At 40.6% G+C, this 25,322-nt stretch overlaps 1 protein-coding gene across 7 annotated transcripts in view; it reads right to left on the bottom strand.

Annotated features, from left to right (window-relative positions):
* RBL2 (RB transcriptional corepressor like 2) overlaps positions 1–11,295 on the bottom strand; it is a 63,083-nt gene extending 51,788 nt beyond the window's left edge. For 4 of the 7 annotated variants that reach the window (XM_049621139.1, XM_049621138.1, XM_049621140.1 and 1 more), the window contains exons 1-4: positions 10,933–11,294; positions 8,590–8,720; positions 5,765–5,965; positions 2,524–2,588 (exon numbers count right to left, since the gene is read on the bottom strand). In XM_049621139.1, coding sequence (XP_049477096.1) covers positions 2,524–2,588; positions 5,765–5,965; positions 8,590–8,720; positions 10,933–11,172 — 637 coding nt within the window. In that variant the 5' untranslated portion in view covers positions 11,173–11,294. Of the gene's footprint in view, positions 1–298; positions 2,502–2,523; positions 2,589–5,764; positions 5,966–8,589; positions 8,721–9,414; positions 10,307–10,932 lie in introns of those variants that run through there. The other 3 variants (XM_049621142.1, XM_049621143.1, XM_049621145.1) reach the window with 3 other exon arrangements.
* Between the last annotated feature and the right edge of the window lie 14,027 nt (positions 11,296–25,322).

Here is a 25,322-nt window from a genome sequence, read left to right as displayed (position 1 = left end):
AAATTAAGAAATATTTCTAGATTTTTTAAATAACTTTGAGCATATCTCTTTTCTCATGAAACACAGCATGTAAAGTCTTCCTAGTGATTTTATATCACATGAATTCAATTTAAACAGCTAACATACATCTGAGGAATTATTTCTAAACATGTTCGCACTTAATGCCTACCCAAATGCATGCAAACACACACACGCGCACACGCGCGCGCGCTCTCTCTCTCTCTCTCTCTCATACTGCTTTGTTTCAGACTCTTTTCCCCCCTTTTCCTCCTTTCCTCCAAAGAAAGTTACCACTTACCTCTGCATAGCAGGATAATTCTCTTTTCGTACAGATGATTCAACAAATCAATTTAAATGAGTTAAAGAGAGAAAATGCTTTTCTGTTGCCAGAAAGGCGAATGAGAATAGGTGGTTAAGTTCTGCACTGATAGAACCAAACTAACCTGCCTGGCTCCACTATAAAGATGTTTAATATTAAAGCAGACGGTTTCTCAAATGTAAAACAGGAAGTGGCACCTACGGCTTCAAGCTACAAAGCCCATCACACTGACAAGCCTCAACTTGTCACTGGTGTGTACTTGCCATAAAGGAAAAAAAGAGCAGCACAGTAACTTCTAACAAAAAATGCCCCACGGGTCAGAATCTAATTTAAACTCCAGGACTGTCCCAACGTGACAGACTTCGAGTTTCAAATACTGACTTCAGAAACAAATCTCACTTTGCGAGGTAGGTTATCTTTCCAACAACAAAGATAACTTGTTGAAACTCCGAAATTGGCTGATTTATCAGGAATGAAGAGACTGGAGATTGTAAAACAGGAAGTGGCACCAAATTGGTCTTGGGGCCACAAAGCCCTTCAGGATGACAAGCCCAAACTTGTCACGAGGGTGTACTTGCCATAGGAAGTCAACAAAGATAACAGGCAAAAAAAATGGCTTATCTATCAGGAACAACATAATCTGGGATGCCCGTATGCTGCAGAGAAAGTCATGAGAAAGGTGGCTATAAAAGAGTACAATACAACTCTCCCCCAAATAACTAAATCAAGAACTGAATAAAACTAATTAAACAACTCTATCAGAAAAGATCTTACTGAATCATAAAAGATCATGGTGTTGGACTGTCAGGAAACAAAGACTCTTCAGATTAAATAATTACAGACTGAATTAATAACACAACTCCAACACCGAGTTAACTGCAGAGACAAAAATATGCCACCCAGTTGATCAAGAGAGACCAAAATGTAAATAAGGACAATAAAATTTTTAAATAATTTCTATAGTATCAAACACATTCATTCCCAGATACATACACACCATAAAAAGCATAAGAACAGATAAAATCCCAGAAATCAGATACACTTGCCCACAATCCAATGACAAGATTAGTGTCATAAATAATACCAGCCACAGCAAGCTAAAAGCAGCAGCAGGGGTTACTGGCTACTGTGAGAGCCGTTTATATGCTCCTACACCTCCATTTTGTGCCATTTATCATATTACCTTTATCTCCACTAAAGAAACATGCCAGTGTAATGGGCAGCAAAATAACTAACAGTTTATTTTTGGCAGAAGAAAGACTTTTCTTTTCAATCAACCACACAGCTCAGGGAGGAAGAATGAGTTCTCACCTAAATAGCTAGAAAGAACCAGCTATAATCCGACACACCAAACCCAGAGACCAATGGAGTGATACACCCTTGCTAAAGGGCCTTCACATCTGGCATGAAACCAAGAGCCAGATCTGGGTTCAAATCCTAGCTCTGTTTCTAGCAGCTAATTTTGGGGCCTCAGTTACCTAATCTTAAAAGTAAATAATTTGGGCTACTTGATCTAATAATGAAAATCTCTTACATTTATGAAATTCCTCCCAGCTCTATGACTCTTTGATGATAACTTTGCATTTTATTGGGCTTTCTTAATAGCAAAGGCATTCTACATAGTTTATGTAATTAATGTAATTGTATTTTTTCTTCTTCTTTAGATTACTAAGAATCATTTCTACACAGAAATATAGGCGGGACACAAAAAAATAGTAACGTATTTCCCTGAATACAGACCTTGGGTAAGTTAAGGGAGATGAGAAGGGAGAGAAAATAAATTGTATCCAAAGGCATTTGAGCAAATGTATTTATCTGAACAAGATGCAAAAAGTCATCTGAACTACACTGAGGATGAGCAGTCACCCTCAACAAAATAAGACACGGCTCACGAAAAATACAGCTCAAGACACCAATACAAACCACTAATGTGCTTTTGGTCCATAATTCAGAAGAATAGCTCTGGATGGAAAAGATGTTATGGAAGAACAAAATAAAAGGATTTTCCATTTAATATAAGATTTGGACATTACAGACATTCAAAAGACTTACAAAAAGGCAATACTTAAAAATGAATCTGAGATTAAAGTCATTGAGAAAGTTCTCAGTTGAGAATCTTTTCCTGATACACAATACAGATTGACAAAAGTAGTACCTGGACATTTACATAAGCTAACATCTAGATAAATATTGCTCTGTCTTACCTTTTGCATATATAAAAAGCACCCAACAAAAATGGAAAACTTCGGACACGGTACAGGGCTGTCGCCTTCAGGGGAGAAAGAAAGTCATGAGATAACAGAAGAATTTGAAAAAGACATCACAAATGACTATAAATCAGGTGAGAAACAAAACCCACAGTTGAAGGGAGTGACAGCAGATTCATTTCATGTGGAAAATGTACAAGAAGTTCTACTCCAACCAAATACTGGCAAGGACAAAGCCAGGGAAAGAGTTCACCTCAGAAAGAAGAAAATTCTGAAGAACTATAAAAGGCTTTCAAGGTCAAGACAGGTAAGGTAGAAAATGAGTGACCATAGATGTTTTGATGACACCAGCAAGGCTCATGCTGCTTTTGGACCCATGTATGCAATCAGGTATTTCTCTATTTTTTTCCCTTCATCATAGCTAAGGAACTGTAAACCCTCCCTCCCCAAAGATATTCCAGATTGTATCAAGTCACAAAAGGACTACTTAAGGTAAATCCTGGGTTTGCTATAATTCCTTATTCTTTATCGTTAAGACTATCCATTATACTTTGCCAAGTTGTCTGCTAAAGGGAGTTTCAGACCTGTTTTACGCCCTTGGCTTTTCTACCAAAACCTCTGCCAATATTCAGATAAGATATCTGTTGTCTCCACATCCCAACAAGGAGCTCTGAAGGGAAGATCGGGAGACTAGGGTTTAGTTCCCCCACCATCCTTAGCTACACACACTTGCCCCCCAGTCTCTTTATCTGCTGAACAATTAGTCTCCTGGGTAGAGTTTTGTACTTAATTCACCAGTCCGTGGCAAGGATTAAATGTCAGTGCCCTGCTTTTAGAAGTGGCCTCCCTACCCTAGGCACATGATAACTATCCAGTTTTGATGCCTACCAAGATAAAAGTCAAACTTTTTTTTTAAACGTTTTTTTCTTAATTTTAGAGAGAGAGAGAGTGTGAGAGTTGGGGAAAGGGGCAGAAGGAAAGAGAGAGAATCCCAAGCAGGCTCCACACTCAGCACAGAGCCCGATGGGGGTTCCATCTCCCCAACCCTGAGATCACGACCTGAGCCGAAGTCAAGAGTCAGACACTCAACCAACGTGCCTCCCAGACATGCCTCTTTTTTAAATTAATTTCATTATTTTAAAGTCAAGCTTTTTAGCTTAGAACTCAAGCCACTCTCAACAGTGAATCTATGACTTGAGAACCCTAGAACTTGACCTACTGAACCTACTCAGCCAATCGCCTCTTTGCTATTTTCGCGTACACATCCTGTACAAAGAAGGCTCTATCTACATCTCCAAATTCACCCATCAAAATCCTACCCATCGTTCCTTACTTCATGGAACCGTACCTGACTGGCTCATGCCCAGTGGTTTAATTTTGCCTCAGAAGTTGTATATTTTTGTTATCTTTTACATTCATACATGCCTCCTCTCCACAACTATACTGTAAGCTCTCAAAAGACAGAGGCTATGGGCTTTTTTTTTTTCTTTAATATTTGTGTTCTATATAAAATACCTAACAACATACTTCACACAGTAAGTTCTCAATAAATACCCAATGACAAACTTTCAGAGACTGGTATGTGTGGGGTACAGTACAGAGAAGTGGTAAGGGACATGGGTTCTGCAAGCAGACTACCAGTGTCAATAACAGCTCCACACTTACTGTGTGACTGTGACCAAATTACTTAACCTCTCAAGGGGTTATGTTCCCCCGCCTGTAACAACAGCATCAATCTTATATAGTTGTCATAGGGATTCATTCAAGTTATACAGGTTTAAATCTTGGACAGTTCCTGCTCCAAAACAATGCTCAGTAAATGGTATACATGATTATTACTATTAGCCAAAAGTACTAATAAAAGTATACAGTATATTTTAAGCTTTTAAAATTAAAATTATCTTACAATTTTCTTAACCAGAATTAGGTAATATACATACCCTAATAAATATCAAAGCAAGCACAACCTAAAATCATTTCCTACAACACTCCAAAGAAAGAAGATATTCTATATCTTCCTGTGAATGATCACATCAGCCTCGCTCAGACTTACAACAAAGCATCTATCCAAACTTTATTTCATTGTGTATAGTCAACTCCCCCCAAATTACAAGCAAACTGGACCAGCTGCTTCCATAACAGTGGGGTCAACTATCCAAGAAAATACATAGTTTGTTTGATTTTTAAAACCTGCTCACTTACTACAAACATCCTTCACAATTTGGGAAAAATTTTTATATTGAAAGAGAAGCACCCATTATTCATTCAATTGTAGTAACTCCTTTCCCCCCACTTTTCTTGTCAATATTTTTCTAGTTCTATCTTAAGAGCAATTTCCATTTCTACTTTACGAAAAAGTGTTCATGGTAAAGGTAGAGAATGTGTATCCCATGACTGCCTTTATCTATCAGGAAAGATGGAAAACACTGAGCCAGAGTCAGGTTACAGATTTTGAAGACATGATCAGAAAGCACATATTCATAATAGTTTCTGTCCCCTTATTCTCCCTCCATCCAGTTTGTCTACTCTTGATTAGTTATAAACATCAAAATACATATAGAAGCCAGCTCAGAGGGGATTATCGATTTCTAAGTAGGACATAGAAGTCAAATAAGAGAAATAGTTGATATTATAATATACAGAAAATAATAGTAATAGTCAACGTAGCCAACAACAGAAAATTAAGGAGTCAAATTCGATACCCAGGTGGCTAACTGGTGAAAATACATAAGTTCTGACTTTTGCATTGGGGTTGCTTAAATAAAAAGGGAAAGTTTACAGAAACAATAATCCCATACACTTTGCAATATGAAGGAAGCCAAATTCTTTATGGCTAACATACAATGAAAAGCAAGAAATTATTGTTAAAAGAGAGCCATCGGAAAGAAAGATTACTTATGAAATCACATTTGTTTTTTTAAGACTAGCAAAATAAGCTGAGTGACACAAACCGAGGGATCAAAACTGCAGCACAGATTTTAAAAATGTGTAGTCCTGACTAACAAATATAAAAAAAAAAACATACCGCGGGGCGCCTGGGTGGCTCAGTCAGTTAAACGTCTGACTACAGCTCAGGTCATGATCTCTTGGTTCGTGAGTTTGAGCCCCCATCAGGCTCCGGGCCGCGGAGCCTGCTTCGGATTCTGTGTCTCCCTCTCTCTCTGCCCCTCCCCTGCTCTCTCTCTCTCAGAAAACGAATAAAACACTAAAAATTTTTTAAATATGTATATGTATATACCGCTGTTTTCTTCCTCTCTGTTGACGAGGCTGCTCCTCTTGAGGATATTTAAAAATGTCCTGAAAAATGGGTTCATATTTCTTAAAAATTACCGCCGACACAGTGAAGTTTCTTTCTAGTCTCTCAGTACGTTCTCTGAAATGTGGGGGTAGGTTTGCCATGTCTTCCCACTTCTTCATCTTGTGAAAAAATTCAAGTAAGCTGATATTAAAAATAAACAATGAGACATTTTCAAATTAACACAAAGGGAGAGAACACAAATATAATTAAATCAAAATGAACTTGTTAAATTACTTTTAGACAGTGATATAAAATCACAACTCATGCCTCTGACTAGCTTCCTGTCTTACAGATTGGTGTATGTCTCTGATTTTCCTAATCTACCTTTTTTTCTGAGATGACCTGACTTTTTTAATTATGAAATATATAAAAATATAAAACAATCAGCCAGAGTAATGTAACCAAGACTTATGTATCCCACTGCCAGATTTAACAAACATTAACATATTGAATAAATTTTGCCATGTTTGCTTCAGGTACAACAGAAACAGCCAAATTCTCATTTGTACTCCTCCCCAAACCCATGGCCCCCTCTTCTTCCCCAAAGATGACCACCATTCTCAAGTGAGTCCGAATCCTTCCCATCCTTGCTTTTATATACTTACTACTTAATACCCTTACTATATGGCATCTATATGAATCTATACATATACGAATCTATATGTATCTATACATTTGTATCTACACATATATGGATCTATATGTATCCATAAACAGTAAGTAGTATCATCTTTATGTGTGGTTTTAAGATTTTATATAAATAGTATCACACTGTAAGTAGCATTCAGCAACTTGCTTTTTCATTCAATGTTTCTGAGATTAACATTAATATGTACAGATCTAATTCATTAATTTTAATGTTAAAAATATTCCTGCATATGAACTACCATGATTTTTTGCATTCATTCCCCAACCAGTGCAAACTGAGGTTTCCAATTTTACATTATAACACGAAAAGGCTGTAATGAACACATTCTTGCACCTGTATGTAAGAGCTTCTTTAGGGACTACGCCAAGATGAAGAATTGCCGAGTCAGAGAAGGTGCATCTCCAACTTTACTAGAGACTGCCAATTTGCCACTTGAGTGGTCGTGCCAATTTATACTCTCACCAATGCACACCAGCAATACAGACTTCCTGTTTCCCTACATAGTGACTAGAGCGGGTTTTATCAGCCTTCAAACTTCCCCAATCTGATGAGAATGACAGTTACCTTGTTTTTACTTTGAACTTCCTTATTACCAGTGAGACTGAACTTCTTTACATACATCTATTAGCTATGTGAGTTTTGAGCTTTGTGAAATCATATTCTTTACCCATTTTTTAGGACCCATTGTCAATCATGCAACCATTTGTTAGCCGTTCTCTATATACTTCTGGACACTGATCTTTTGTTATTTATACACATTGTAAATATCTTCTCCCAACATACTCTTCGTTTTTAACCCGTTTTAGTCTATTATGGCAAAAAAGTAAATAATCTGAGCCCAGAGATAAAATTTAAAGACAGAAACTGAGTTTTTGAAATGGAAACACAACTGAAGCCTAGAACTAGATTACTTGCATTAAAATGTTGGATGAATTCAATTTACTATGGTTTATGATAATTCCATAATTTGACCTTTGCTTCTAAAGTTCCTTGTCTGTCACTTAACTGGATTACTCTGTCTCCACTTTGCTTTTCCGTAATGATTATACTTTTGCACCTTATTTAAGTCCACTTCTGCAGGTTTGCAGACCAGGTGTTCAACTCTTTATGCACTGCCTCTTGTCCTTAGGCCTAAATATAACTCAGGATGGAGTTCAAGGTTAATAAATAGGCTACAGATAGAATATTACATTTCTTGTTAATTATTTTAATAGTAAGTGATTTTTTAAACCATTAGGTACATAAATTTTGACAGTGGTATTCCCCCTACAAACTGCCAAATATCCTTTTTCCCACCAATCTTTAATAAGCCATAAGAGAAAATTCACCCAAAAGGCACAAATAAATATAATCAATTCAATTACACAACAGATAGAAAAAGCAATTTCTGCCTCTTCTTTAAAACATTATTTGACCCTTTCAGAAACTGATTGTAATAGTGTTGCATATCCCCCCAAGCAGCAAATGGAGAAGTATTTACACATTCCATATATTTATATATAAAGATACAAATCCTGGGCATGTAGTTCTAAGTTTAATACCATATTTTATTTACCTTTACAATTTAGAGTATTTCCTAAAGTTTCTCTAATATCCTTATTTAGAATTCCTCCAAAATCACATAATAACAAGTCCTAACCTTTAATAGTACTCTTCATACAAACAAGTCTTTTTTTTTTTTTTTTAAGTTTATTTATTTATTTTAGAGAGAGTGAGCAGGGAAGGGGCAGAGAGAGAGGGAAAGAGAGCAAGAATCCCAAGCAGGCACCACACAGGCCAAGCAGGCCAGCACAGAGCCCGATGTGGGGCTCAAACTCATGAACTGTGAGATCATGACCTGAGCTGAAATCAAGAGTTGGACGCTCGGCTGAGCGAGCCACCCAGGTGCTCCCATACAAGTCTTAATACATTAAAATTTCAATACTTTTCACAAAAGAAGTAAAAAATAATGGCTACCAACTTAGATGCGGTAAAGGAAAGCCATGACCTAGTCTCTAAATTCAGCACTCTACAGGTACAAAAATGCCCTGGAAATGATAAACAGAGAATTCTATCACTATGATTTTTGACCTTTTACATCTGTCACACTCTACTTTTCCAACTCTGACATAGTTACCTCTGTTCGGAACATCGCAGGATTCTAGTTAAAGATACATAGTTTCCTTCAACAGTCCCTTTGCTTACAGTCGGCACAGATTTTCTGCAAGCCACATATAAGGCACATGCTAACCAGTGAAGATCATTCCCCTGTAAAATAAAGGAATATTGATTTTTACCTAATGAGCTATATATACATTTCAATATGAAAAAACGTTTATGATTAAACAAAGTTTAATTTTTTATGTCTGTGGGAAGCTGTGTTTTCAATGACGGCTCCATCCCGAGTGTTCTCATACTGTGACGCTGACATTTTCACACTGGGAGACAGGAATCTGTGTTCTATGCCCTCGTTTTGAACTATCTCAACCGAGGTGCAGATGATGCTAGGTAACTTGTAAGATCATAAAAGGCAATAAAGATTCCACCTGCCTCACTCTCTCAGGACATGTGCTTTGGGGGTCCCCATATGGGACAAATGAACAGAGAGCCTCAACTTCCTTATCTGAGGGCTGTGAGAATGAAAGCATAGAAAACACAAGAAATCAGAAGATAAAATTCTATAACCGATACTCTGTATTAAACATCATATGAGCTTTATTTTCCACGAGCCTGACATCCTCCATTATTTCACATTTCACATCATCCCTGACAACAAGCTCCACGAGGGTGGGGGTTTTTAAGTTTTGCTCACTGCTCTGTCCCCACCATCTACAACAGTATCTGGCCAAAAAGAGGCGGAAAAAAAAATTGATAAATGAATATTCATTCACTTACTGGGTAAACTGAGCTAATCAAACATGTTTTCAAAAATAATTTTAACCATTATTAGCCGCTTGCTTACCTAACACTGGACTTCATACAACTTAATCCCATGAGTTGAGACACCTCAACTGAATGGTGATAGTACTTGTTCTGTGTAACTTAAAAGATTATCGTGATTATAGCTTATTTGGAAGCACTTCTGCCCATAACCAAGGAACCACAGGAACCACTGACCACAGAACCACTGAAAAATAAATAGGAACGTGGCCTGTGCGGCCACATCACCTATGTACAGGAAAGAGCTCTGCAAACTCTGCAGCACAAGCACTGTCCACAACAGAAACTCCACATTCCCTTATTAAACCTGCAAGACAACTCTGTGACGCAGGTACAAAGAATCTCAAGTTCACGTATCACAAAATCGAGTGCTGGAGTGGTTAGGTAAATTGTCCAATGTCACCTAGGTCTGTCAAGTTCTATGGACACTAGATTACTAGGCCTGTCCCCCACGCCCCTGCACATATAACTACGGGGGAAGAACTGAAATACAATCCTGTTAAGGCAAGAATACAAAGTAACCTCAGTGAGTCACATGTACTCAGAAACACCCTACTATTATCATTAAAGATACTTTGGTTAGGCCTTCCCAGTTTGAGCCTATCTGCCCTCTCTTTCCACAAACCGTAGAACAGCTTAAGAAAATCATACGGCCTCCAGTTCAACGCCACACACAAGCAAACAGCTGATAAACAATCCCGACTTCCGTGTCACTTCCCATTGGTCCATAAAGGGGAGGTGCCTACAGGGTTGAGCCTCACTGGCTGGAATGGCCATTTTTCTCATCTGCAAGCCCCATCCGAAGAAAGGGACACAACAAGCCGAAATCACAGCGGCTACGGGGTCCTGGGCAACGTCTGGGGTGACCAAAAGGTCCTCAAGGTCGTCGCAGTGCCAGCTTCCTAGGGACAAATGCGGGCGTGTGTCTATATCCGGGGGGGTGAGGGGGGGGGGCAGAAAGCCCGTTTCATTTGCCCGAGGGAAAGGAACACAGCTGACACACAAGCACAGCCCGAAACTTAACAACGCGTTTACTCCACGGATGCAATGCCGGGACAAAGGCAGTGGGCACAGCAGGAAAAGAACTGAGAGAGAAGCCTAGCGGCCCCGGCGCTAAACGCGGGTTAATCTCCGTGGGAGCACAGCCAAGTCCCCTCCCCTTCTCCTGACGGTCGTAACAACTGCACCTGTTCATTCGGCCGACAAGGTGGTTGTATCTTTGCGATCGTGACCCCGGCACGACCTCGGCCTCGCGATGCCACTTTAGGGCAAGAAATGGCCCCCACTCGGAACCCGAAAGGGAACAGCTGCGAGACGGGGTTCACTTTCTGGGCCGCTAGGAGCCTGCCGTCAGCCAGGTCCCCAGGACTAAGGCGCGCAGGGAGGATCCCCGCCGCCCTCCAGGCTGGGGACCGGAGACCCGGGGCCGGCCCCAGGGTCCCCGCCGGGCGCCCGACCCGGGGAGGGGAGGGGCCCATTCCCGCGGCGGGGCGCGGCGACTAGGCCCGGGAAGCCCCTCGCCTCCTCCCCCGCGGCGCACCTCCAGCGTGTAGCTCTCGCTCATGTTCCGGTAGCTGTCCCAGGCCTCGGCCCGCGCCGCCTCGTCCATGTTGAGGCGGCTGCACAGCTCTTCGAACCGCTGCAGGGTTTGAGGGGCCGGCGAGCGGGCCGGCTGCGCGGCGTCCTCCGCCTCGCCGTCGTCTTCCTCCTCCTCATCCGAGGCTGCCGCCGCCGGAGGAGGAGGCGGGGGCGGCGGCGACTGGTCGCCTCCCGACGGCATAGCGCACCCCTGGGCGGCCGGTCCTCAGGTGAGCTGAGGGCCCGGGCCCGCAGCCATTCAAACCGCGAAGCGCCCGCCCGTCGGCCGTCCGCACGGCGACTGCGCCGCCACCAGGGAAGCCAGACCTCAAGTAGGCACCCGTAGTTCTGAGCACGGCCTGCTGGGAAATGTAGTTCGGGCCGGAAGCCCACGGAGGTCAAAAATCATATTTAAAAAAGAAACTCCTGTAGTGTTCCTTGGGCTAAAATAAAACAGGCTTCGCTACGTTTTAAGTAGGCCCCCATGTTGGGACCATTCAGCAGGACCGTATTGAAGAGAAAAAACATCGACTCGTGACGATTTAGTGTTCAAGGTGTCTCCAAAATGAATACTCAATATCTGGGTGTCCTTATCTCAAAAATAAGGATAATAGCAAGCAAGGGCGGCCTGTCTGCCTAAGTTCAAATTTCAGCATCTCTCCTAATTTCTTGTTCTTTCCTGTGTTTTAATTTTATGTGAGCCTTTCAAATAATTTTTGGATTTTTTAAAAAGCAGTAATTCTTTTATTTCCCAAAGGGCAAATTTATGTTTTCTGTAAGTGATGCATTTGTATTATCCTCAGTCACCCAAATGGCTTAACTTTATTCCTTAATTTTTATTTTGCTTTCTCTTTCATACCTATAGTAGACTTGAATCACTTTATTAACAATCCTTTTTGATTTGTAAGTGGGCATAGTATAAAACATATTTTAAATGTCTATTTATTTTGAGAAGCAGAGAGAGAAATAGAGGCTGAGCAGGGGAGAGGGAGAGAGAGAGAGTCCCAAGCAGGCCCCGTGCTGCCAGTGCAGAGCCTGACTTCAGGCTTGATCTCACAAACAGTGAGATCATGACCTGAGCTGAAATCAAGAGTCAGACGCCTAACCAGCCAAGCGCCCCCATGGTGTAAAACATTTTTATGTTTGAGGAGCCAATAACACATTGCTGTCTGCTATGGGATCACTTCCTTCTGTCTTCATTGACACTTTGAACCCAGCCACCACACTGTGAAGAAGCCCAGGTCACTTGGAGAAGCCTCTTATCAGTGGTAGACAAAGCCAGGCGTTAGTTAAAGGGGTAAAACAGATTTTATTCAGACACTATTGACAGTAAGGTAAAGAGCTGAACTCCGTTCCCATCTATGCAGAAGTGACTGGACGATTTAAAGTGTGAATGAAGGAGTAGAGAGGGGAGAGAGTGGAGCTGAACCAAAAAATTACAAAGGTTTGGTGAGTGTAAATGTGATCAGGCCAGCTGTAGCTGCCAGCAGGCGATTTATTGAAGTTAGGATTCTTTTTTTCCCTACAGAGACTAGGAGACAGAGGCCCTATATGGCTCTCAGATCATTGAGAAAGACACTTCAAATGGCAAGAGATACATACACATCTGAAAGGGACAGAAGAAGGAGTCACCGTTGTAAGCCCTTTTGGGTAAATGCTATAAGAAAAGGGAGGTCTGGGACCTATCATCAGGTTTTGGCTAGAACAAATGATAAACACTGGGAGCCTTGAGTTTTCTCAGACAGGCATTTTAATGCAGTACTGGAGTCATCCTAGGGCACAGCCTGATGCTACTGGAAGCTATGCTCTAGTGTAGTCATCTCATAGTGTAGAGGTTTGGAGAAAAGTTCTGCCATGTGCAAAGGACCTGAGGCCCCTGGCCTTCAGCCCCAGCCATACTGAATGAGCCAGTGTGAAAGCAGATCGTCCAGCCTTCAGTCAACTGTCCAGCTCATGCTGCATGGAGCAAAGATGAACCTTGCCTCTGATCCCTACCCAGTTCTACCCAATGGCATATTTGTGTGCAAAAGAAATGATTATTATTCTTTCAAGTCACAAAGTTTGAGGATGGCTTGTTATGCAGCAATAAGCAAACACCTATGAAATATAAGACATGTACCTATCGATTGTTTCTATTGACTCCTCAATGTTGCACGGGTAACATCCTTACTTATGCTGTGATCTAATAGCCCAATAGAATTTCAAAGATCATAAATAGCAGTCATCTAAAAATAACCTTTATTTTTGCATTGTGTATATGACCTTAAAATACATGACTTAACTGAGAAACTTCGCCTAAGCTTTTATGTGACAAAAATGGGTGTGTGTTGGGGCGCCTGAGTGGCTCAGTTAGTTAAGCGATCAACTTCGGCTCAGGTCATGATCTCACAGTTCGTGGGTTCAAGCCCCACGTCGGGCTCTGTGCTGAAAGCTCAGAGCCTGGAGCCTTCTTCAGATTCTGTGTCTCCCTCTCTCTCTCTGCCCCTCCCCTGCTCATGCTCTCTGTCTCTTTCAAAAATAAATAATAAACATTAAAAATGTTTAAATAATGTGTGTGTGATCTTGAAACTTTTTGATCATGTCCTCCTAAAAGGATTACCTTCTAGCATATTTTAAGGTTGACATATAAGACATTTCATTAAAAGTTTGATCAGGTGTAATATCAAACATGTAACTATAAACCTTTTAAAATAAAACTGTTACTAATCGTTAAACATATCCAATGGACTGTATGTATCATAACAATTTGATACTCACTAGCATCCACTTTAAAAACACATGAACAGGGGTGCCTGGGTGGTGCAGTCGGTTAAGCGTCCGACTTCAGCCAGGTCACGATCTCGCGGTCTGTGAGTTCAAGCCCCGCGTCAGGCTCTGGGCTGATGGCTCGGAGCCTGGAGCCTGTTTCCGATTCTGTGTCTCCCTCTCTCTCTGCCCCTCCCCCGTTCATGCTCTGTCTCTCTCTGTCCCAAAAATAAATAAAAAACGTTGAAAAAAAAATTTAAAAAAAAATAAAAATAAAAATAAAAACACATGAACAAGGGACGCCTGGGTGGCTCAGCTAGTTAAGCATTTGACTCTTAATTTCAGGTCAGGTCATGATCTCACAGTTTGTGGGTTTGAGCCCCACTCTGGGCTCTGCCCTCACTGCATGGAGCAGTTTGGAATTCTCTCTCTCTCTCTCTCTCTCTGCCCCTCCTCTGCTTGCACACAAACTCTCTCTCTCTCAAAATAAATAAACATTTAAAAATACATGAACAAAACTTCTCTTTAACAATTAGAAAGTTTATACCGTTCTTTTCTCTCCTTTACCTCATATTCCCATCCCAACAAAATTTTATCCTAATATGTTTTGTGCTTGAAAGTTCTTTATTGTTTCTTTCATATTTACTTTCAGGAAGACCATACATACAAATGAATTTTTTCAAGTATCCTTCTGTTTATTCTTTTATGGCAGATTCATTGAGCCATAATTTGCATGCAGTAAAATTCACTCTTGTAAGTGTATACAGTTCTATGAATTTTGACCAATACATATAGTTGTGTTCACCACAATGAAACTATAGAACATTTCCATCACCTGAAAAGTTTCCTACTGCCCCTTTATAGTAAAGCCCTCATCAAGTAGCCCCTAGAAAACACGGACCAATTTTCTGTCCCCATAGATTTTCCTATTTTCCAAAAGGTCATGTAAGTGGAATCACACAATAAGTAGCCTTTGAGCCTGACATCTTTCAATTTAGCAAAATGTCTTTTAGATTCCTGCAAGTTGTTGCATGTGCCGGTAGTTTGTTCCTTTATTGATAAGTAGTATTCTACTGTATGAACGTCCCCAAGTTTATTTATTCATTCAAAAGTTGAAGACGTCTGAAGACATCTTGGTTGTTTCCATTTGGGGGCGGTTATGAGAAAAGCTACCATAACATTTATGTAAACGGTTTTGTGTAGCACAAGTTTTTCATGACTCTGGGGTAAATACCTAGGAGTGTGCTCTGGACAGAAAGTTTGTGTTCTTCCCCAGTTCATATGCTGAAGTCCTAACCCCCAATGTGATTGTATTTGGAGATAGGGCTTGTAGCCGGTGATTAAGGTTAAATGAGGTTATAAAATGTGTGGCCTTGTAAGAAAGCCACAGGCACAGACTGAAGAAAGGCCATGTGAACAAAGAGGGAGGAGTCAACCTAGCAGACAAAACGGAATGGTATTACTGGGTTATACGGTACATAGCAAACTGTATAAGAAACTGCCAATTTTTTTTTCTAAAGTGGCTCTATCATTTTACATTCCCACCCACACTGAAATTTAAGTTTGGGGATTAAGTGGTACAAACTTCCAGTTACAAAATAAATAAGTCATGGGGATGCAATGTATTGCATAGGCAATATACTCAATAATATTCTAATACCTTTGTATGGTGACAGATGGTCACTAGACATCATGAGGACCCTTTGCTAATGTATTAAATACTGAATCACTACGATGTTCACTTGAAACTGATAGAATATTGTATGTCATTATTCTTATACTGAAAAACATTTTAAATATATGTCCTATGGTCTGAAGCTAGAAGTGTTGTCTTCCTTTCAGATTGAGCGATCAGGTGGCTGTTACTGCGACTGTGGCTTCAACTGTGTTTGCACTGTGTTCACGTGTCTTCAAAAGTGTTCAAAGAACCATGTGTTGGTACCAGCAGAAACCCTTAGTTTTCACCTTCCAGTCGGGGGTGCTATCTACTCAGGCAAGGCTGAGCCGGCTTTCTATTTCAGCTGGGATATGAAAAGTCTCATCTGGAGACCTGAGTTAACTAGCATTGTATTCCTGATGAATTCTAGTCAGGTATTTGGGTCCCTTAGGGGCTGCTACTATAAGCCAAGCAGGTCTTCTTCTTTAAACCAACTTTCCCCATTAGGAATGAGAATCTGCCTGCCAAAAACCCAATCCAAGCATAAACTACAAAAACTAGACTGAGGGGCGCCTGAGTGGCTCAGTCGGTTAAGCGTCCGACTGTGGCTCAGGTCATGATCTCGCGGTCCGTGAGTTGGAGCCCCGCGTGGAGCTCTGTGCTGACAACTCAGAACCTGAAGCCTGCTTTGGATTCTGTGTCCCGCCCCCCTCCCTCTGCCCCTCCCCTACTCGTGCTCTGTCTCGCTCTGTGTCTCAAAAATAAATAAATGTTAAAAAAAAAATTAAAAGAAAACTACATCTGATACACGGGGAAGCCTTGGCAATCTGGAATACATAAAACCTGTCCTGTTACCCTTCAATAAACGATTATGAACAATTATTGCCTCATGGTGCCTATGAGGCCTGTGGAGCAGGTACTGGGCTACATACCCTCCACTGTTTGTACCGCTGAGTTTTCAAATGCTTTGTTTATTTTCATCTTCCTTCTTGCTTTCAGGTTATAAGATGTTTCTTTTCACTGAGGTCACCATAGGACCTGTTGATAACCCTTGTTCTCCTTTCTTTTCGGGGGGGAGGGGGGAGGAGTACTTGCAAACAGTAACTGAGGTGGCTGGGAACGTATGTCAAGTTAAGGACAAATAGGCCATGAATGAGGGCCTTGCTTTGAGTGGAGAGCATGGACATTAACTGAGTCGTTTAAGAAATCAATCCTGACCTGGACACCTGGGTGGCTCAGTCAGTTGAGCATCTGATTTCGACTCGGGTCATGATCTCACAGTTTGTGAGTTCGAGCCCCATGTCAGGCTCTGTACTGACAGCTCAGAACCTGAAGACTGCTTTGGATTCTGTGTGTGTGTGTGTGTGTGCGCCCCTCCCTCGCTTGTGTACTCTCTCTCTCTCTCTCTCTCTCAAAAATAAATATGTATTTTTAAAAAATTTTTTTTAACGTTTTATTTATTTTTGAGACAGAGAGAGACAGAGCATGAACGGGGGAGGGGCAGAGAGAGAGGGAGACACAGAATCGGAAGTAGGCTCCAGGCTCCGAGCCGTCAGCCCAGAGCCGGAAGCAGGGCTTGAACTCACGGACCTCGAGATCGTGACCTGAGCTGAAGTCGGCTGCTTAACCGACTGAGCCACCCAGGCGCCCCAATAAATATGTATTTAAAAAAACAAATCAATCATGACCAAAAACGGTCCCCCAAAACCAAAGCAACCTTGAGAAAGAAGAATAAAGTTGGCGCCATCATACTTCCTAATTTCCTATACAAAACAATAGTAATCAAAACAATACAGTATTGGCATAAAAACACACACATGGATCGATGAACAAAATAGAAACCCCAGAAATAAATCCACACATCTACGGTCAATTAATTTACAACGAAGGAGCCAAGAATATACATTGGGAGAAAGATAGTCTATTCAATAAATAGTGTTGAGAAAACTGGATGGCTACATGCAGAAGAATTAAAGTGGATCATGTGTATCTTACATGATACACAAAAATCAACTCAAAATGTATTAAAGACCTGGACATAAGCCCTGAAAACATAAAACTCCTAGAGGAAAACATAGGTAGTAATCACCTCAACTTTGGTCTTGGCAATGATTTTCTGGATTTGTAGCTAAAAGCAAAGGCACCAAAAGCAAAAATAAAAGTAACAAAATAAAACAAAATAAAAAAACCATCAAATTAAAAGGCCCCTGTGTAGCAAAACAAACAAACAAACAAAATGAAAAGGGTACCTAAGGAATGGGAGAAAATCTTTGCAAATCATATTCATATATCTGATACGGGATTAACATCCAAAATATATAAAGAACTCATATAATTCAATAGAAACAAACAATTCCAGTAAAAAATAGAGGATCTGAATAGACGTTTTTCCAAAGAGGACATACAAATGGCCAACAAATATATGAAAAGGTGCTCAACATGATTAATCATCAGGGAAATGAAAATCAAAATCACAAGATATCACTGCACGCCAGTTAAAATGGCTATTCTCAAAAAGATAAGAAATAAACGTTTGCAACGGTGTAGAGAAAAGGAAACCCTTGCGCACTGTTGGTGGGAACGTAAAATGGTGCAGCGGCTTTGGTAAACAGTAATGGGGGTTCCTCAAAAAATTAAAAATAGAGCTACCATATGATGAGCAATCCCACTTCTGGGTATTTATCTGAAGGAATTGAAATCAGGATCTTGACGAGATATCTGCACCCCCATGTTCACTGCGGCATTAATTACAATAGCCAAGACATGAAAATGACCTAAGTGTTCATCGACAGATGAATGTATAAAGAAAATGTCTATGTACATGTAAGATGGAATATTATTCAGCCGTAAAAAGAAGGAAATCCTGCCATTTGCAACAACATGGATGGCCCTTAAGGGCATTATGCTGAGAGGGTGGAGAAAGACAAGTACTACATAATCTCACTTATATGTGAAATCTGAAAACAAATAAACTCACAAATTAGAGAAAAAACTTGGTGGCTGCAAGAAGCAGCGGGTAGGGAGTGAGCAAAATGGGTGAAGGTGGTCTAAAGATACAAATACCCAGTTATATAAATATTAATATATAATATATATTATATAATATAATATATATTATAAATTTTATATTTTATAATATAATATATAATTATATTATATATATTATAATATATAATTATATTATATATATTATAATATATAATTATATAATATAATATATAAATATATAAATAATAAATAATTCCTGGGGATGCAATGTACATCGTGATGACTATGTTAACAATACTGTATTGTATATTTGAAAGTTGTTAAGAGAGTAAATCTTAGCAGTTCACATCACAAGAAAAAAAATGTAACTATGTGCAGCTATGGATGTTAATTAAACTTGCTGTCATAATATACACATATATCAAATCCTTATGTTACGCACCTAAAATAATAGGACGTTATATGTCAATTATACCTCAATTAAAAAAAACATATTTAAAAAGAAATCAATCTTGGGGTGCCTGGGTGGCTAGCCAGTTAAGCGTCTGTCTGTTGATTTTGGCTCAAGTCAGATCTCATGGTTCGTGAATTTGAACCCCAAATCAGGCTCTGCACTGACAATGCAGAGCCTGCTTGGGATTCTTTCTCTGCCCCTTTCTGTACCCCTCCTTGGCTCAAGCTTGCATTCTCTCAAAATAAATAAATAAACTTTAAAAAAAATCTTTTTTAAAAATCAATCTTCAATGTTCAAAGGTTTTCTTGGGGTCTGATCACTCATTCATTCATTCATTCATTTATTCACTTAGCCAGGGAGTCTACCATCAATTCTTTCAAATACTCAACAAATGTTTACTGACCACTTACTATATGTCAAGTATTTTGCTAACAACTGAGGATCCAGTAGTGAATGAGACAAGCATGGTCTCTGTCCTCAAAGAGCTTGTGGTCTCATGAGGGAAACAGACACAGAACAAACAATTGTCAAGTATAAATATGTTACGAAAAGGAAATTCAGGGAGTTATGGGTGCATGACAGAAGACCTCAGGCACGTGTGTGTCTGTGTGTGTTGTGTGCAGGCACACGTGCAGGGGTGGGGGTGCTGGTGACTGAGTGTTTGGAGGTAGACAAAGGCTTTCCATTCTTCCCTTCCATTTCCCTGAAGAGAAATCTTTATTTTAATTATTTACCTTAAAATTTTAAGTAAAAATTTAAGTAAAAAAAATTTTTTTTTTGAGAGAGAGAGAGAGCATACGTGCAGGGGAGAGGGGCAGAGAGGGAAACAAAGGGAATCCCAAGCAGGCTCCACACTCAGCACGAAGCCCAGTGTGGGGGCTCAATCCCACGACCCTGGGATTGTGACCTGAGTCAAAATCGAGTCAGATGCTCAACCGACTGAGCCACACAGGTGCCCCCCTGAAGAGATATCTTTAAAAAAAAGTGTAACTATGTATGGTTAGGGATGTTAACTAAGCTTATGGTGTTACTCATTCCATAATACGGTAAAACCTTGGTTTGCAAGCATAATTCATTCCAGAAACATGTTTGCAATCCAAAGCACTTGTATATCAAAGCAAATTTCCCCATAAGAAATAATGGAAACTCAGATGAGTCATTCCACAACCCCAAAATATTCATATAAAAATGATTACGATGCTGTAATATAATACAAAGTAATAAAATACAAAATATAAAGAAAAATAAACAGATTAACCGGCACTTACCTTGGAAAACCTTCGTGGCTGGTGTGAGGGAGACCAGAGAGAGGAGGGTTACCGTGTAGGACGACTTTCACTATCACTAACGCAATCACTGCTATCTGTTGGCTCAGTGGAATCTTCTTCTGTATGGGGGCCACTGTATACGCTCGCACAGATGTTGAGGACGGAACAGTATTAATAAACACTTGTCATTTACTGTACTTAATGTAACTGGCAATAAGGCGGCGGAGGAAAGGGTCTATATCCGCAGGCAGCCTGACCTAGAAGGAAGCCAACAATTCCTAAGCTTACTCTTGTATGGAAAAGCAAAGGACCGTCCATCGGTGCTTTGAAGTGACAAAAAATACACTACTGCCAGTCGCGGGCACCTTCCAATGTCCTGAAAAATCACTGATTTCTGCCAAACACCATGGCCTGACACATCCGAGCATGGGAAACAATCACCCACAATTCCACAGTGAGTGAGCAAGTGAGAGAAAGAGAGACAGAGACAGAGAGACAGAGAAATAAAAACCATTGGCTCAGTTGTGATCAAGTGACGTTTGATGTCAGGTAGTACTTGTATTGTGAGACCTCACTTATTTTTCAGGTTAAAATTTATTAGAAATGTTTGCTTGTCTCATGAAACACTCACAGAACAAGTTACTCGCAATCCAAGGTTTTATTCTATATACATATACCAAATCATAGCTAGAGGAAGGGAAGAAGGGTGGGTTTCTGGTGGAGAAAAAATGCTTGCACAAAGAACTTGAATCTGGAAAAGGCATGGGTAGTGCAGGGAATTGCAGGAATATGAATGTGGTTTAAGTGAAAAGATGGAGAAGAAAAGCCATGATGTGTGGATAGGGATGAAGTCAAAGACCTAGGAAAGATTTTTGGACTTGATTCTACAGGTGAAGCCCAGGGGCTCCTGGGTGGTTCAGTCAGTTAAGCATCCGACTTTGGCTCAGGTCATGATCTCACGGTTCGTGAGTTCCAGCCCTGAGCTGGGCTCTGTGCTGACAGCTCAGAGCTTGCTTTGATCCTCTGTCTCCCTCTCTCTCTCTCTCTGCCCCTCCCTCACTTGCACTTTCTCTCTCTCTCAAAAATAAACATTTGAAAAAAATAAAGGTGAAGCCGCTTAAGGTGTTAGGTTAAGGACGGCAGTGACACTCACATATCCCTAAAACTTAGAACAGTATTACAGTGTTGAGCACTTAATAGGTGTTCAATAAATATTAATGAACTTAAACACTTAGCTGGACTTTCAGCCCATTGCTCCCAAGACAAGACTGATCATGCTGATTAGATTGATTTCCTCTGCCATCATTAAAAGTGTAAACCCTTCCAGTAATCTCTCTCTCTCCGAGTGACTTCAGCCAGGATGAAATCTCCCTCTCCTCTCCTATCATCCGCCCTTTCGCTGTGCCCTCTGGAACCCTCCTCATGTCCTTATATCCTTCAGACTTCAAGGCCAGGAGCAGGGGCTGCGTCCTGTCATCTGCCCACTGTGCCCACCAGACCCTCACCCTTCATGTCATTGAAGCCATGCCTTAAGCCCACTGTCTCCATTTTTCCTCTAGAAAATGATAACATCTTTCTCCCAGTGGATCAGTCCAAAAAACTTTGGAGTTATCTTTGATTCCTTTCTCTCACCTTCTGCATTTAATTCATCTGCAATTTCTGCCAATGCAGTCTTCAATTATTCAAACCTAACCACTCCTCACCTCTTCCATTGTCAATCCTCTGGCCCAAGCTTCTGTCATCTCTTACCAGCATTGTTGCAATTTCCTCCCATCTGGTCTCCCTGCTTCTGTCCTTCCTAAATCAATTTCTTCTCAGTATAGAAGCTGGGGTGGTAATTTTATGTGTGTCAGCTTGGCTGGGCCATAGTGCCTCGATACTTGGCCAAACATTATTCATTGATTCTGTGTGGTGTTTATGGATGAGATTTACATTTAAATCAGTGTGCTTTGAGTAAAGCAGATTGCCCTTCATAATCTTGGTGGGACTCATCCAATCAGTTGAAGGCCTGAATAGAATAAAAAGACTGACCTCCCCAAGCAAAAGGGAGTTCTGCTAGAGACAGCCTTTGAACTTTGACCCATTGAAGAAACCATTGGCTATTCCCTAGGTCCTCAACCTGTTGGCCCACCTGCAGATTTTGGACTTTCCAGCACAAGCATAGTGGTGTCTGGAAAGGGTAGTGATGCCTTACCTTCTTGGATACAGGCTCCCAGGAGCAGGGATGCTGAACAGGGTCTTAGGGACATGGTCTGGCTTTACCTTCTGAAGTTTGTATAATGGTAGTGATTCTATAACTGTAAATATATTAGAATCTATTGAATTGTATGTGTTTAATAGGTGGATTTATGGTATATAAATATCTCAATAAAGCTTTTTTTTTTTTTTTAAAGCTAATAGGAAGCTCTCAGTACATATGTGAAGCCTGATGACTGTAGGACAGTTTTTTCAACCTTGGGGCTACTGACATTTTGCACCTGATAATTCCTTGTTGTTGGGTGGGAGGTGGGGACCGTCCTATGCTCTGTAAGATGTTTAGCAGGACCACTGATACCTACCCAGCAGATGCCAGCGGGACACACACGTACTGTCAAACTGCGACACCAAAAATGTCTCCAGACATTGCCAAATGTCCCCTGAGGAGGAAAAATTGCCCGCCACTGAGAAACACTGTGTGCGGTCATCAAAGGGTGTTATTTGTTGGGGAACTATCCTGAAAATAGTTTTTGAAGTATTTTCTCAGGAAAAAATTAGTCAGAGTCTTCAGCAAATTGTCTTATAATCTCCGGCTGCAAAATAGAAATCTTGGATGCCAGAATTCTGGGAGCCAACTGGGGGAAAATGGCTCAGGGTAATTAGGCTTTAGAATCAGTCACTTAATCCTTTTATTTCCATATGGTACCCACGTCCTTGCCTGTGCCAGGAGCCCCACACCACCCCCGTGCAGAAACAGTTTCCATGTAATAGACCTCGAGACCCCTGTGAAGAGGAGAGAAGGACAGTCAGTGACAATGAGTGGGGAGGGATCCAAGGACTTTCATTTTTTCCGTTAGTAGCTGATCTTTCATCCTTGGTTATAGATGAATTCAGTGCTGCTAGTTCCTAAATCTTTTCAGGATCCAGAAATGCAACTTGGATTAGTTTTCGTCTTCCCTTTCTTTTTTCTTTTTCTTTTCTCTTTCTTCTTGTTTTCCTTCTTTTTCACCTTTCTTCCTTCCTTCTTTCCTTCCTTCCTTCCTTCCTTCCTTCTCCTCTTTCACATCTAATTACCTTCTTTAAGCAATGCATGAATCTGGCAGCATCCCATTCAGTAAACAGAAAGGAGCTCTCGGTTTTCAGCTTTTCTTCCTGCCAATTTGGAATTCAGCTTTTTTGGAGACTTGTCAATTTTCACTGGTCTGCTTCCGTTTCCAAAATTTCACAGTTGTTTTTGTTTTTTCCCCTATTCTCCCTGTATTATGGGTTTGTCTTTTAAAATAATTCCCTTTTTGGCTCAAGTATCGGACTCTTTTTTTTTAATGTTTATTTTATTTTTTTATTTTTGAGAGAGAGAGAGACAGAGCATGAGTTGGTCAGGGGCAGAAGAGAGGGACACACAGAATCTGAAGCAGGCTGCAGGCTCTGAGCTGTCAGCACAGAGCCTGATGCGGGGCTTGAACTCACAAACTTTGAGATCATGACCTGGGCCAAAGTCAGGATGCTTAACTGACTGAGCCACCCAGGTGCCCTCAAGTATTGGACTCTTGATCTCAGCTCAGGTCTTGATATCAAGGTCATGAGTTCAAGCCCCACACTGGGCTCTTTGCTGGGTGTGCAGCCTACTTGAAAAAAAGAAAGAAAGAAAGAGAAAGAAAGAAGGAAAGAAAGAAAGACTGAATTCCCTTTACCACACTTTCGTGGATTTTTTGAGAATGCAGAATTATATGGATATGTTTAATCCAAGAAAGAAAGAGAAAGAAAGAAGGAAAGAAAGAAAGACAGAATTCCCTTTACCACAGTTTAGTGGATTTTTTGAGAATGCAGAATTATATGGATATGTTTAATCCATTCCCTTTACCTAGAAAATGGGAATACAGAACAGATTTGTTAATGGCTTGGATACTGGGGATCGGCTGGAGGGGGTGGGGGGGGTGTTAAGGATGACACAGATGTTAGATCTGAGCAACTAAAGGTATGGAGAGGAGTGATCAAGAGTCTAGTTTTGGGGGTTCCCGGTGGCTCAGTTTGTTAAGCGTCCAACTTCAGCTCAGGTCATGATGTCGCGGTTTGTGAGTTCAAGCCCAATTCGGGCTCTGTGCTGACAGCTCAGAGCCTGGAGCCTGCTTCAGATTCTGTGTCTCCCCCTCTTTCTGCTCCTCCCTTGCTCACGCTCTGTGTCTCTCTGTCTCTCAATAATAAATAAACGTTAAAAAAATAAAAAAAGAAAATATTCAGTCTTTATTAAGTATGATGTTAGTTGTTGGTTTTTTATATATGCTCTTTATCAGGTGGAGACAGTTCTCTTCTATCCCCACCCTTTTCATTTGTTTGTTTTTAAATCATAATAGGGTATTGGATTTCACAAAATGTTTTTTTTTGCATCTATTGAGATAATTATAATTATGTGGTTCCCCCCCCCCCTGCTTTTTTCTGTTAATAGTACATCGATTGTTTCTTGTATGTTGAACCAATTTTGTAATCCTGGGATAAACCCAACTTGGTCATGGTGTATAATCTTTTTCATATGTTGCTAGATTAAGTTTGCTAACAATTTGTTGAAAAACTTTGCATTTTATAGTCCTATGGGTTATCGATTGGCAGTTTCCTTGTGGTGTCTTTGGCTTTTGTATCAGGATGATACTGTCCTCATAAAACAAAATGGGAAATATTTGCTCTCCCATTTTTGGAAGAATATGTGATGAATAAGTGCTTTTTCCCCCCTCCTGTCAGAGTGACCACCTCATCCAGGGATTTTATCATGTTTTTCGTCATTGTTGTTGTTAGTAATTTAATCTGTTAATTTATTATACTCTTTATTTTATTATAGTCTCTATTTTTTTCAAATTTCTTATTATTCATTTTTGAGAGAGACAGAACACAGTGGGAGAGGGGCAGAGAGAGGGAGACACAGAATCTAAAGCAGGCTCCAGGCTCTGAGCTGATAGCACAGAGCCCGACGCGGGCTCGAACCCATGAACCATGAGACCATGACCCAAGCCGAAGTTGGACACTTAAATGATTGAGCTATCCAGGCGCGCCTC

Source organism: Panthera uncia (genome assembly GCF_023721935.1).
Source record: "Panthera uncia isolate 11264 chromosome E2 unlocalized genomic scaffold, Puncia_PCG_1.0 HiC_scaffold_19, whole genome shotgun sequence".
Lineage (NCBI taxonomy): Eukaryota > Metazoa > Chordata > Mammalia > Carnivora > Felidae > Panthera > Panthera uncia.
The sequence above is the reverse complement of the archived record's forward strand: the minus strand, read 5'-3'. Positions and strand labels throughout refer to the sequence as shown.